Source organism: Malus sylvestris, chromosome 13, assembly GCF_916048215.2.
Source record: "Malus sylvestris chromosome 13, drMalSylv7.2, whole genome shotgun sequence".
NCBI lineage: Eukaryota > Viridiplantae > Streptophyta > Magnoliopsida > Rosales > Rosaceae > Malus > Malus sylvestris.
The window spans coordinates 14,677,751-14,690,203 of NC_062272.1; the positions used below are offsets into that span (position 1 = coordinate 14,677,751).

Below are 12,453 nucleotides of genomic sequence, written 5' to 3' on the forward strand. Positions count from 1 at the left end.
TTACTTACATACACAACAAATTAATGGGGCCTACGCCTAGCTAGGGTTTATTGGACGGCTCAATATATATGGACCCCACAGCCTAATTATCAACTCATGATTGATGATGATTTGACGCAGGCGCATCGCCCAGCGTGGTACGTACGGACACACGAACTGTGAAAGAAAGCACTTTAAAGTCGGGTAAGATTTTCTATTATCCTATTTCTATTATCTTTTCTCTTTTTCTCTCAAACTCTTTTTTTTGTTTTTTATTTTTATAAAAATACAAAATAAGATGCTAATATGGTTTAATCGTAATCGTTCAAGTAAAAGACAGAAAATGAAAGAAAGATTAAAAGGGGAAAGAATCATCATCCCTTCAAAGCAGCCAGCACGGATTTCTAAAATGCTTCCAACTGTACGGCCACCCAAGATGAAAAGGTACTTTTAACTGAACTTAACCACCCACCTGACAGTGACAGCAGCGTTTCCATTCCCACAGTAACTATGTTTTTCTTCTTAAATTTTTTTTTTTTTAACCGCAGAGACTGCCAGACCTACTTCCTCTAGCTATCGTGTTGCAGCGGTCACTGTCGGCATAGACGTGGAAAGAGCCGGAGCGGTGGTAGTGGCGGTGATATTCTCTGTCGGAAGAATGGAGGGAATTGGGTCCAAAAGGAACTGACGCACTATCCGCGTGGCAGGTCTTGCCACGAGTTTTTCCCACGCTTGATTCGTTTCCGCGTGGTGCTTTAAGAACGCCTCCGTGGCATCAAGGCGGTGCATGTTCCAACCCCGCCGAGCTTGCAGCCGGCGAATCTTTTGCAATTGGCGATACGCCAAAATGCAAGTATTTTCTTTGATTTTAGAAATTGCTGCTTGAAGAAGCCTCTCTTGAGTTTCATCATCGTTATTATCACTTGCTTCGCCTTGTAAATACTCATCCATTTCAGGCACGCCTATGGCTCGCCTGACTCCGCGCGTATATTCTTTCTCAGTTGTAGAGTCAAACATTCTCCTCACCTCTTCCACCAAACCCATCTTCACCATCCGGTCCACTCTCTCTGACACGAAAGAGTGGAGCACGGGGATGGCCACATCAACCCAAAGAAAGCAACACTCGTACTTCATTCGAAACTCCGAGTGTTCATCCACCAAGGCTTCAATATACGAATTTGAACCCCCGGCAATGATTGGCAATCTGTCACGCTCCAAGATCGATTCGATGGCCAACGACGCATGGTGCTTGAAATCATTGGCAGTAAAATCTGAGTCGGGATCGACTTTGCCTATCAAATGGTGAGGTATGCCTTTACACTCGTCCTCAGTGACTTTGTTGGTGACGATGTCCAAGCCTTTGTAGACTTGCATTTTGTCCGAGTTAATAATCTCCGCCGGCGGATTATGTCTTGCGAGGTCTATGGCAAGCCGGGACTTGCCAGTCCCGGTGGCTCCCATTACGATCACAACCTTATCTTTTCGCCGTAAAAACGGATCCCTGTTTATGTTGGTGAGCCCGGGGCCTTGGAAGCTCACCATCGGCTGTACTACTTGTTTGCAGGCAGACATGAGAATTCTCATTTTATAATTATTGAAACCTGCAAGGTTGACCCAAAAACACTGGTGAGATTTCACTTCATGGAAACTTTATATCCAAAGTTACACATGTAACGGAGTCCTCAATATAAATCGACAAAATACCCCACATAGTTTTCTGGAACAGTTACCTTTAAATTACAATAAACGCGGCGAATTGTTGGATAAAAAATGGCCTGCACAAACTTCTTGATGTGGAGTTTTAAGGAGAGATGAGAGAACCAGAAAGAGATGCAAGCCACTGGAGTTAGCCCAGTGGTAGGTAGGAAAGGTGATCGATCGGTCCGAGTAAGCTAGGATCAGAATTGAAACTCTCCTGATATGCAGAGCTAGGTATCTTGTATTTGCTTCCTATTTTTTCAAAAAGAAAAATTAAAGTTGGGGAAAAAAACTGCGGGTTTGTGAGAAAACCAAGTTTTTGAAGCTGAATGATCACTGCCTAAGCAGAAGAGATTAGAGGTCGGGGATTTATAGTGGTGGGAATAAACTAAAGCAACCAAGGTTGTATAAGGGTTTCTTGTGACTTCAATGGAATGAAAGACACATGTAGATTTTTTGTGAATTGTTCTGGGCAGAATCAATGTTTTATAGTGGATTAATGTTATTCATACCAAGTTTTTATATCACATTTTTATACCAAGTGGCATTTGATGTAGATAGCCACATCATTTGAATTAATCAAAATTTTAAATTTAGTTCATTATTTAATAAACTAATAATTAAGAAAAACAAATTAATTAAATGATGATTGTGGTATACGATGAGTCTTTCTCCTTCATTTCTTTGGGTTTTGCAAATTTTTCAAATGATGTGGTTGTCCACATCAGATGCCACCTAAGGTGGTATAGAAATGTGGTATAAAAACATGATATAAATATCATTACTCTTTATAATGTGGAGCTTGAAGGTTAGGTCAAGGACTGAATTGGCTAAGGTGGGCTGATTTAGTGTGTTTGAATATTCTTTAATTGAAAATAAGAAAAAAGTGCCTTAGGGTTAGGAGGGACCATATAGAAAGTTTTATCGAAGCCATGTTTTCTGGGTTTCATATACCAACAATTAAATGGGCCTCTTGTGCTTAATTAGGAGGGGCATGATCTGTTAATTACATAAAAAGTGTAAGTAGGTAGCTAGCTAAGCTACAAATTAATCGTCTTTTTAATGTGTTAAAGAGGTGTTACCTGTATAATAATAAAATTATTAAAAGTCTAAATAATGTTAGTCAACTCAGTAGGAGGAAGTGATGTGGTTCGGGGTATGATTCCCAAATGGATGCACCATTTGTTCAGTGACTAACTTTTCTTAATTTGGTTTTAGGTTCTATAATTTTCTCCATAAAATAAAATTAAGAACACGTATGCATCACCATCGATGTAAATTGGGTGGGAATGGAATTAGTTGTTTCAGGAAAGCCGTGGGCAAAAAGAATTTTCTTCATGGTTTTGATACCAATATAGATTTTTTTATATGTTGAAGGGACAAGCTAGGTGAAGTGCTAGCCCATATGTTTCTGATAATTCACTCTTTAATCAGGGTCCTTTGATTCCCAGTAAAATTATTATTCCTTCGAGAAACAACGCTACACCACTAGTAGGAGAAGTAAAAAAAAAAAAAAAATCAGATCAACTAATTTCTCCTAATTGATCTAATTCTCTTTTATTTTTAGATATTTTATTACAGAATTTTAACGAAAAGGTTGCATTTTTTTTATATTTCTTATGTGTAAGTAAACACATGAAAAAGTTAATGAATGAAATGATTTCATTATCCATATTTTAGTAAATGCATGGAACTCAAGAATCAAAATGATACTATTCCATGGGAGACTTTGGATGCGGTCCTTAGTCATGAATATTCTTTGATTGAAACCTTGTTAGTTTTTAATTTTTGATTGAGATCCTTGAAATTAATGTGATAATTTATTTCTATGTACGTTACTATTTGTTTTAAATTAAAAATTAGAAATTTTAGTTGTTTATATAAATGAGATTTTAAATAAAAAACCATAATTTGTGGGATTAAAAATATTAAAATATAATCTACTATTTTGTGTGTGTGTGTGTGTGTAAACATGGGTACATTCATCAAAATTAACCAAAAAAATCAAAATATGGGTACATTCTTCAAAATCACAAAAAAAAAGAAAGATATTAGGCTTAATAACATTAGTAAATTTATTCGGTTAAACTTAACATAGATACATTTTAAAATCAAAGAAAAAAAGAATGTACCCATATAAGTTTAAAAATGGATTAGAAAAAAATTGAATAGATTTTATATTAAAAAAATGGTAGATTTTACATATAACAAATTTGTATATTTAAGAATGAGTACATTTTAAGATTAAAAAGTTTTACATGAATGGGTACATATAATTAGCATGGGTACATTTAGCAAAATAAAAAGTACAAATAAAAAAAAATATGGGTACAAATACAGATAAACTTTAAAAAATATGGGCACCAAAAGAAATTAATATATGGGTATAAATTAAAAAAAAATTACAAATTAAAAATGGATACAAACTAAAAATAAAAATATATGATAAAAAATTTAGTCATAAATATAAATATACTAATTGTAACATTTTTAACATTAAATGAATATATTTAGAAATAAAAAATATTTTATTATTGAAATAATTAATGATTTAATAATACCAAGGACCTTGATCAAAAATTGAAAATAAATAGGATTTTAATCAATGGAGTAGTAAAAGGAAGGATGAGAACCTAATTTTTCCCTATTCCATATTCCTTATAAGTTGTTAATGCAAAAAATCAGTGAGGACTTTGGTACAACAGAAAATGTTAAGTTTGTGATCTTCGCTAAATTGCTCCGGTCACTAGTGTGGATAAGTATGTAAATGGATAGAGACAGGGAAGCAAACACAAGATGTACCTGGTTCACCCAGATTGGCTACGTCCACGGAGTAGAGGAGTTCTCATTAATTGTGAAGGGTTTACACAAGTACATAGGTTCAAGCTCTCCTTTAGTGAGTACAAGTGAATGATTTAATACAAATGACATTAGGAAATGTTGTGGGAGAATGATCTCCTTTTATAGAAAAGAGTTTCTAGCCTTGTTCTAACATTGACACGTGTCGTGTTGTGATTGGCTTTCGATGTTGACACATGTCACGCTATGATTGGCTTCTGATGTCGACACGTGTCGCTCTGTGATTGGCCTCCTGGTTGGAGGGAAACTCTTCTAGGTCCTTGATGGTATAACGTTGACCGGTGCTCAGTAGTTTCGAGATTGGTCAAGTATGGTACAAACAGTGCTCCCCTAAGTTCCCGAGTGAGGGAAGCTCCTCGGTTGGGACTTGCAAGATCCAAGCCGCTGAGTAATCACAAAACTTCTAAGTACCAAAGTGTGGTATCGTCTTCACTTGCCTTATCTGTCTCATAGGTAGATGTGGCATCTTCTCTGGAAGTATTTCCTCCATCCAGGGGTGGTATCTTTAACCGATGAAGATGCACAAGGTAATGTATCAATTTGACTGGAAGCTTACTTGTAGTTTCAGGCTTGGTCAAGCGCGATACAAACCATATAGTAGGAGTCTCCCAAGTCGCCGAGTTAGGAGATTTGCCAAAAGAGGTGACAGACAAGGTAAGCAATCAGAGCTCCAAGCAATCAGTTCAGATCAGAAGTTTGATTTCGAGTTCCGGCTGATTGTTTTCATTCTCCCTATCTTGCAGGTAGCAAGAAGGATAAAGAGAAGAAAAAAGAGAAGAGATAATATGAGATACTTTTGCTTTTAAAAAAGTAACTTTCCACATGCTTATTCTTGAACTAGGCTGGAGGGTTTTCTGGTTTCCTCCAGAGTATAAGGCCGACATAAGAATTTGAAGGTCAAAACAAGTCCATCAAATCTAGAATACGTTCGACCTTGATGATATGGGATACTTTTGCTGTTGACAAAGTAGTGGATGTATCGGCACGTGTTCTGTTGCGCTTGTCTCCACATGCTTCCTTGTATCCTTCTCACTTGCCCTATCTGTTCCTCAGGCAGATGTGGTATCTTCTCACTTGCCCTATCTGTTCCTCAGGCAGATGTTGAAGATGAGTACTCGAGAGCAATGTTAGGTAAGTAATCAAGTAAGGGGTTCCAGGCGGTCAGTTCTTGACTGGAAGCTTGATTTCAAGTGATGACTGATTGTTCTCTTTCTCCTTGTCTTGCAGGTAAGAACAAGGCCAAAGGAAAAGACAGGGAAAAAGCATGATATGGGATACTCTTGATTTTAACCTTGATGATATAAGATACTCTTGCTCTGGTGTAGTATGTTTGCAGATGTATTATCGGGGGGAAAGAAAGCTGAGTATTTCGAGAGGCTTCGTTAGGAGTGCCCTCCCAGATATGAGAAAGGGTTGAGCATTTTTGCAGGTCTGCCTGTCCGTTGAGGATGAAGGTCGACATATATAGGAGTCTCCCTAACAACAAGTAGTAATGTTATTCATCTACCCTTCTTGGTCATAGTAATGTAGTGGGAGCTGTAAGCTTCACGTGTTTTAACTTTGTCATAGCACTTTGAAAAAGTGGTCTGTGGTATCTGGAAAGCTGATATTGCGTGTGAAGATTGCAAACAAGCTTTATCCCAGGAAATCTGGCTCTCGAAGTTCGGAGAGTGGTGCCTCTTCGATTTTCAAACAAGCAATCATGTCGGGGATCTGGCTCTTGAGATTCGGAGAACGGTGCCTCTTCAATTTTTGAGAAAGTTATCCTGCTGGGAGTCTGGCTCTTGAGATTCAGAGAGCAGTGTCTCTTCGATTTTTGAGAAAGTAATCATGTTAGAAGTCTAGCTCTCGAGATTCGGAGGGCGGTGCCTCTTCGATTTTTAAGCAAGTAATCATGTTGGGAGTCTGGCTCTTGAGATTTGGAAAGCGGTGCCTTTTCGATTTTTGAGCAAGCAATCTTGTTAGGAGTGTTTTCTCGAATGTGAGTAAAGGTCGGGCATTTTTGCCAGTCTGCCTTGCCACGGAGCACAGAGGTTGACACAATAGGGACTTTCCAGTTATCAAGCAATGGTGTTGTTCCTTTACCCTTGTGGGTAATAGTATGGTAGCTGGACCTTCAAAATTTATGTGTCTAAACTTTGTCAGAGATCTTTGGCAAAGTTATTTGTGGTACCCGAGAAGCTGATGTTGCATGTGGAAAGTGGTGCCTCTTCAAAATCCGAATAGTGGTGCCTCTTCGATTTTTGAACCAACGGTCATGTTACCCTTTCTTTATTATTCCTTTACCCTTCTTGGTCATAGCAATGTAGTGGGAGCTGCAAACTTCACGTGTCTAAACCTTGTCAGAGATATTTGGCAAAGTTATCGAGGAGCTAATGTTGCGTGTGGAAAGTGGTGCCTCTTCGAAATCCGGAGAGTGGTGCCTCTTCGATTTTTGAACCAACAGCCATGTTGCCCTTTCTTTTATAAGGGCACCAATTGTGAGCAAGAAGTACATTCAGAGAGTTATTGCTTGTAGGAATTTTCCCCTTATTTTTATACTTCAGAGATTTATTAGACCTTATTTCTCCTTCATCATTTCTGAAAATGTCTGGCCCATCTGACGGTCATTTTGACTTGAACTTTGGTAAAAAGGCAGCTATGTCTCCTCAAGACAACATATGGCGCCCATCCTTCTTATCCCTTACTGGTCCTCTTACCGTTGGAGACTCTATGATAAAGAATGATATGACCGCTGCGGTGGTGGCCAGGAACCTTCTCACTCCCAAAGATAACAGACTATTTTCCAAACGGTCTGATGAGTTGGCTGTTAAAGATTCCCTGGCTTTCAGTGTTCAGTAGGTTATGTGTCTAATATGGCCCAACGCCTATTTGCTCGAACCCCCCAAGTTGAATCATTGGCGACTGAAGTGATAAGTCTCAAACAGGAGATTAGAGGGCTCAAGCATGAGAATAAACAGTTGCACAGGCTCATATATGACTATCCTACAAACATGAAGAGGAAGCTTGACCAGATGCAAGAATCTGATGGTCAGATTTTACTTGATCATCAGAGGTTTGTGGGTTTGTTCCAAAAGCATTTATTGCCTTCGTCTTTTAGGGCTGTACCGCGTAATGAAGCTCCAAATGATCAACCTCTGATGCCTCCTCCTTCTGGGGTTCTGTCCAGTACTGAGGCTCCGAATGATCACCCTCTGGTGCCTTCTCTTTCTGTGGCTCTACCAACTGCTAAGACTTCTCCTAAGAAACCTTTATGAATGCTCCCTTTTGTTTGTTTATTTTGACTCATGTATATTTACATATTTCTAACTTATCAGAGATATCAATAAATAAGCTTTGCTTCATTTCAACGTATTGTGTTAAATACACCAAAGCCTTCTTCACTAAGTTCTTTGATTTTTTTTTTCTTTTGTTGAAGCTTGTATGTTGAAGCTTTATGAGTGAAGCATGTAGGTTGAGGTAGTGTTCCCTTAATTTCCCGAGTAAGGAAAACTTCTTGGTTGGAGATTTGAAAAATCCAAGTCACTGAGTGGTTATGAGACTTCCGAGTATCAAGGTGCAATAGCATATGGTAGGAGTCCTCCAAGTCTCCGGTAGAGGGAGTTGACGAAGGAGGTGTCTTGCTAGTAGCCAAGCTTCTAAAGTAACAAAACTTCACCATTTTCCTTTCTAAGTGGTAACCCAAAACTTCTCATTCATATATATATATTATGAAAGTTGTTAGGCCCAAAGAAGATGAGGCCTAGGCAAATGTTTTTTAATTTTTTTTTTTAAATTTCTGAATTTCTGAATTTTCAAATTTCCGAATATATATATATATATATATATATATATATATATATATATATATATATATATTAAGCTTTGTAGGTGAAGCTTTGATGTTGAAGCTTTGTAGGTGAAGCTTTGAGGTTGAAGCTTTGATGTTGAAGCTTTGTAGGTGAAGCTTTGAGGTTGAAGCTTTGTTGGGTACTATGAATTGATCTTGCTTCACACTATCTTGATCAAGAGTGTGTGAAGCTTTTGTAGGTGAAGCTTTTGTGTTGAAACTTTTATGGGTCAAGCTTTTGTGGATCAAGCTTTTGTAGGTGAAGCTTTGGAGTTGAAGTTTTTGTTGGGTACCATGAATTGATTTTGCTTCACACTATCTTGATCAAGATAATGTGAAGCTTTTGAAATTTGTAGTTATCCTCTATTGATGAAGCTTTTGTTGGTACACTACTACAAAAGGGTCTTATAATGTCAGTGGGTGGTGTCGGTTTAATCTAATATAATGGCGGATAAGACAATTGTGACACTAACTGAACATGACGTCGGATTTACTGTCGCTTATAAGCGTCACAAAATGTATATGTCGCTTTTAAACCGACGTAAACATACATTTTAATAATTTTTAAATACTGGTGTCGCTTTTAAGCGACATAAAGTATGAGTGCAGTATTAGCGTCGGTTTTAACCGACGTAAATTTTCCTTATTTCGACACCACATCCAAGTGCACTGGCATGTCAGGCTCACGTCGGTTTGAACCGACGCAAACTTGTCCTATTTCGAGGAAGCAAGAGTCAAAAATTTTGGAGGGCTGCCAAAATTTTGGCATGGCGCCCAAAAACTTTAACTTTCTATTTCCAAAGAGAGCGCACATCGCCCAAGGCAACACTCTCTTCTCTGTTTTGCACAGAAATCCCCAAGGCACCATAAATCATCAAACTCGCCATCTCAATGGATACCAGCCTTTGGACCCGAGAGCTATTGGAAACAAGCTTCAACACTTGTATACGAAGCCAGCTTTCATACCCCCAGCTCTCATCCCTCTCGTCCTCTCTCTACCATCGACCGGAGCACCACCATCAGCATGTCATTGCATTTTCAGTGAGCACCACAACCACCTCGCTCTCCACCCTCTTTTCCCATACCACCTCTCCTTCTCTCTCTCTTGGCGTGCTCGCTGCACAAGATCCCCGACGAGTTGCCATGGATTTTGGCAAGACTTCCGTCGAGTTCGCGAGTGGTGACACTCAAACTCACTTGGAATCGATCCTAGGTACCAAATATCCTCATGCATGTGGTTTTTTTTAGCTGGAATTCACTAAGATTGGACATGCATGCTTACTGTTTCCCATTTCCAGAAGCTGCCGAACCTCACCAAGCTCCATTCGTCAAATTTGAGGCGGATTCGACATCTGCTCCTCCAAATTTGATTTTGGGTATGAATCTAAACCTTTTTTTAGACTTAAATCTGTGTTTTTTTTACTTGGAAATGCATCAAAATCGAACTCGGGAACCCTTAACTGATTTTTGGGTTTTTCTCCAGTTTCCGGCAGGAAACTCCGCCCTTGCAGGCCGTTTTCCGGCCAGTTCCTGCCACCTTGAAACCATCTGGTATACTTATGTTTCTCTTGTCCCAACTTCTAATTCATATAGTTTCTGCTCAAAATTGTCTATTTTGGTGTTCTGGGTAAGCTTCAAAGCTTTTAGTAGGGAAAATTACTGAAAATGAGAGAGATTTAAGGATTAAGCCTTTGCATGTATTGGTGTTATTATTCCCAGAAAACCAGCAGGGAAATCCAGCGAAGTCCTGTCACATCGAAGTGAATAACACCACGCACCAAACCACTCCAGACCAAAATTCAAGTCCGAGGGCATCTCGATTCCCAACAATTCAAATCTGAAACAGATTTTTTTTTAATATTAATAGTTCGTGGTGTCTCTTTTGAGCGACAGTATATTGGTTATTTTATATCAGACTATCAGTACTTAGTGTCGCATGTAGCCGACGTGATGTTCGATGTCGCTTTTAACCAACGTTACTATCCTTTTTATTTTATATTACTTTACTTCCTTGTGACGGTATATTGGTTATTAATACCTTTTTGTGACGGTAGTATCAATGGCGGTTCTCCAATTCGACATTGTTATTTAATGTCGGATTTTTAACAAAAATCCGACAATAATTGGGGTTTCTTGTCGGTTTTATACCGCCAATGGTAGCCCCTTTTGTAGTAGTGGTAAAGCTTTTGTGTGAAGCTTTGTAGGTGAAGCTTTGTAGGTGAAGCTTTGGAGTTGAAGCTTTTGTTGGGTACCATGAATTAATTTTGCTTCACACTATCTTGATCAAGATAATGTGACGCTTTTGAGAATTTGTAGTTATCTTCCATTGATGAAGCTTTATTGAATTTCCCAATTTCCATTTTTTTTTTTTTGGGAAAATTAGAAATTTGAAAATGTGGGAGAGACAACATATACAAATTTTGCTTCCACACTATTGAGCAAGAGATTGTGATGCAAGCCACACCTTGTAGTAGTCGAAGGTTTGGATGAACCATATAAATTGAATTTGCTTTGAACAGTCTTGATCAAGAGTGTGTGAAGCTTTCTACGAGTTGTAGTTGCCTTTCATTGATGAAGCTTTTGTTGGCACCATAAACTGGTTTTGTTTCACACTATCTTGATCAAGAGTGTGTGAAGCTTTTAAGAATTGTGGTTGCCCTCCATTGATGAAGCTCTTGTTGGCACCATAGATTGGTTTTGCTTCACACTGTCTTGATCAAGAGTGTGTGAAGCTTTTGAGAATTGTGGTTGAACTCCTTTGATGACAACATATACAAATTTTGCTTCCACACTGTTGAGTAAGAGATTATGATACAAGCCACACCTTGTAGTATTTGCATTGTTACAAATGAGAAATGTCTGAAGCAAATGCAAGACAGCTGAATAGCATAATCTTCGTATGTCATGCATTGAAGTTGTTGTTGGCTTGCAATAAGACTTTGTCGGTGACTATAACTCTTGTTGGGCATAAGTGCTCCCCTAGTTGAGTTGTAAAACATGAGGGTTTTTGATTATTTGTGAATGATAGGAGTTCACATATATAAGTTGTACCACTCGTCTTCTGGTTGGTGGAATGAATGGTGAGTTGCTTTCATCACCTGGTTGGTGGCACGAAGATGAGTTCCTTCTTCACTTGGTTGGTGGCATGAGTGGCAAGTTGCCAAATGATATTAGAGTACGGATTGTACATTTCATCACCTGGTTGGTGGCATAAAGGAGAGTACGAGTTGTACATTTCATCACCTGGTTGGTGGCATGAAGATGAGTTCCTTCTTCACCTGGTTGGTGGCATGAGTGGCAAGTTGCCAAATGATATTAGAGTACAGGTTGTACATTTCATCACCTGGTTAGTGGCATGAAGGAGAGTACGGGTTGTACATTTCATCACCTGGTTGGTGGCATGAAGATGAGTTCCTTTTTCACATTTTATCACCTGGTTGGTGAGAATAAGGGCAAGGTGCCGAGGCATATTGTAGCAAGTGTCGAAGACACAAAGTATGTTGAACCCTTTCGAAGCACAATTGGCTTATGTATGGATTTGTTGGAATGTATGATGTTTATGTATGAATGTGTTGGAATGTATGATGTTTATGTTGATTGATATGAATGATGCTTATGAATGTTTTGCTATGCATGACGGGATCCATGCTTTTGATATGTGAACCATGTTTGTTGTAACACTTAGTATCACATACTTTGTGTCAAAGTACGCATGTTGAAGCTCTGAGTTGGAATATAAGGGTAGGTCAGCGTAGACCAAGTGTTCCAATGCTAGGAACGCAAAAGACTTAGAAGAAGTTGTCTGAATTCCCTCTTCTTTAAATAATTGCCGAATGGCTTGTGTGACAAAAGATCTCATGCGGTTGAGAGTCAAAATATTTATAATGTGTATGCCTTCTTATAATAGCATTTCCTTCTGTACCTAGTCCTCCATTTTGAAAGAATGAGGCTTGGCCCCATAGTCATAATAGTCGACGGTACCTTCACCCCTGGTTGTCTTGATACGAACTTTTTATCCCTCTTGTTGTAATGGGCTTGCTGAGAGTAAAACTTTTTCCTCTTACCAAGAGACAGATATGTTTGGTGAT

The 12,453-nt window shown here is 38.6% G+C and overlaps 2 protein-coding genes across 2 annotated transcripts; one reads left to right on the plus strand and one right to left on the minus strand.

Moving 5' to 3' along the window:
- Window positions 1-334: 334 nt before the first annotated feature.
- On the minus strand, window positions 335-2,128 carry LOC126595784 (adenylate isopentenyltransferase 5, chloroplastic-like). The gene is made up of 2 exons (XM_050262090.1): window positions 1,710-2,128; window positions 335-1,580 (listed from the first exon to the last, which is right to left on the minus strand). The coding sequence occupies exon 2, from the start codon at window positions 1,561-1,563 to the stop codon at window positions 553-555; it is 1,011 nt and encodes a 336-aa protein (XP_050118047.1). The 5' UTR covers window positions 1,564-1,580; window positions 1,710-2,128; the 3' UTR covers window positions 335-552.
- A 7,126-nt stretch (window positions 2,129-9,254) lies between these two features.
- On the plus strand, window positions 9,255-10,100 carry LOC126597634 (uncharacterized). The gene is made up of 3 exons (XM_050264441.1): window positions 9,255-9,578; window positions 9,664-9,741; window positions 9,849-10,100. Exons 1-3 carry the CDS (start codon window positions 9,257-9,259, stop codon window positions 9,905-9,907), a joined length of 459 nt encoding a protein of 152 aa, XP_050120398.1. The 5' UTR covers window positions 9,255-9,256; the 3' UTR covers window positions 9,908-10,100.
- Window positions 10,101-12,453: the final 2,353 nt, after the last annotated feature.

What these genes read in the sequence shown, in the direction of transcription:
- LOC126597634 (XM_050264441.1), top strand. Translation starts at nt 9,257, where the DNA reads ATGGATACCAGCCTTTGGACCCGAGAGCTATTGGAAACAAGCTTCAAC. An exon ending in TCACTTGGAATCGATCCTAG is followed by an intron (nt 9,579 to 9,663) that starts GTACCAAATATC and finishes TCCCATTTCCAG; the next exon opens with AAGCTGCCGAACCTCACCAA. An exon ending in TCCTCCAAATTTGATTTTGG is followed by an intron (nt 9,742 to 9,848) that starts GTATGAATCTAA and finishes GTTTTTCTCCAG; the next exon opens with TTTCCGGCAGGAAACTCCGC.
- LOC126595784 (XM_050262090.1), bottom strand. Translation starts at nt 1,563, where the DNA reads ATGAGAATTCTCATGTCTGCCTGCAAACAAGTAGTACAGCCGATGGTG.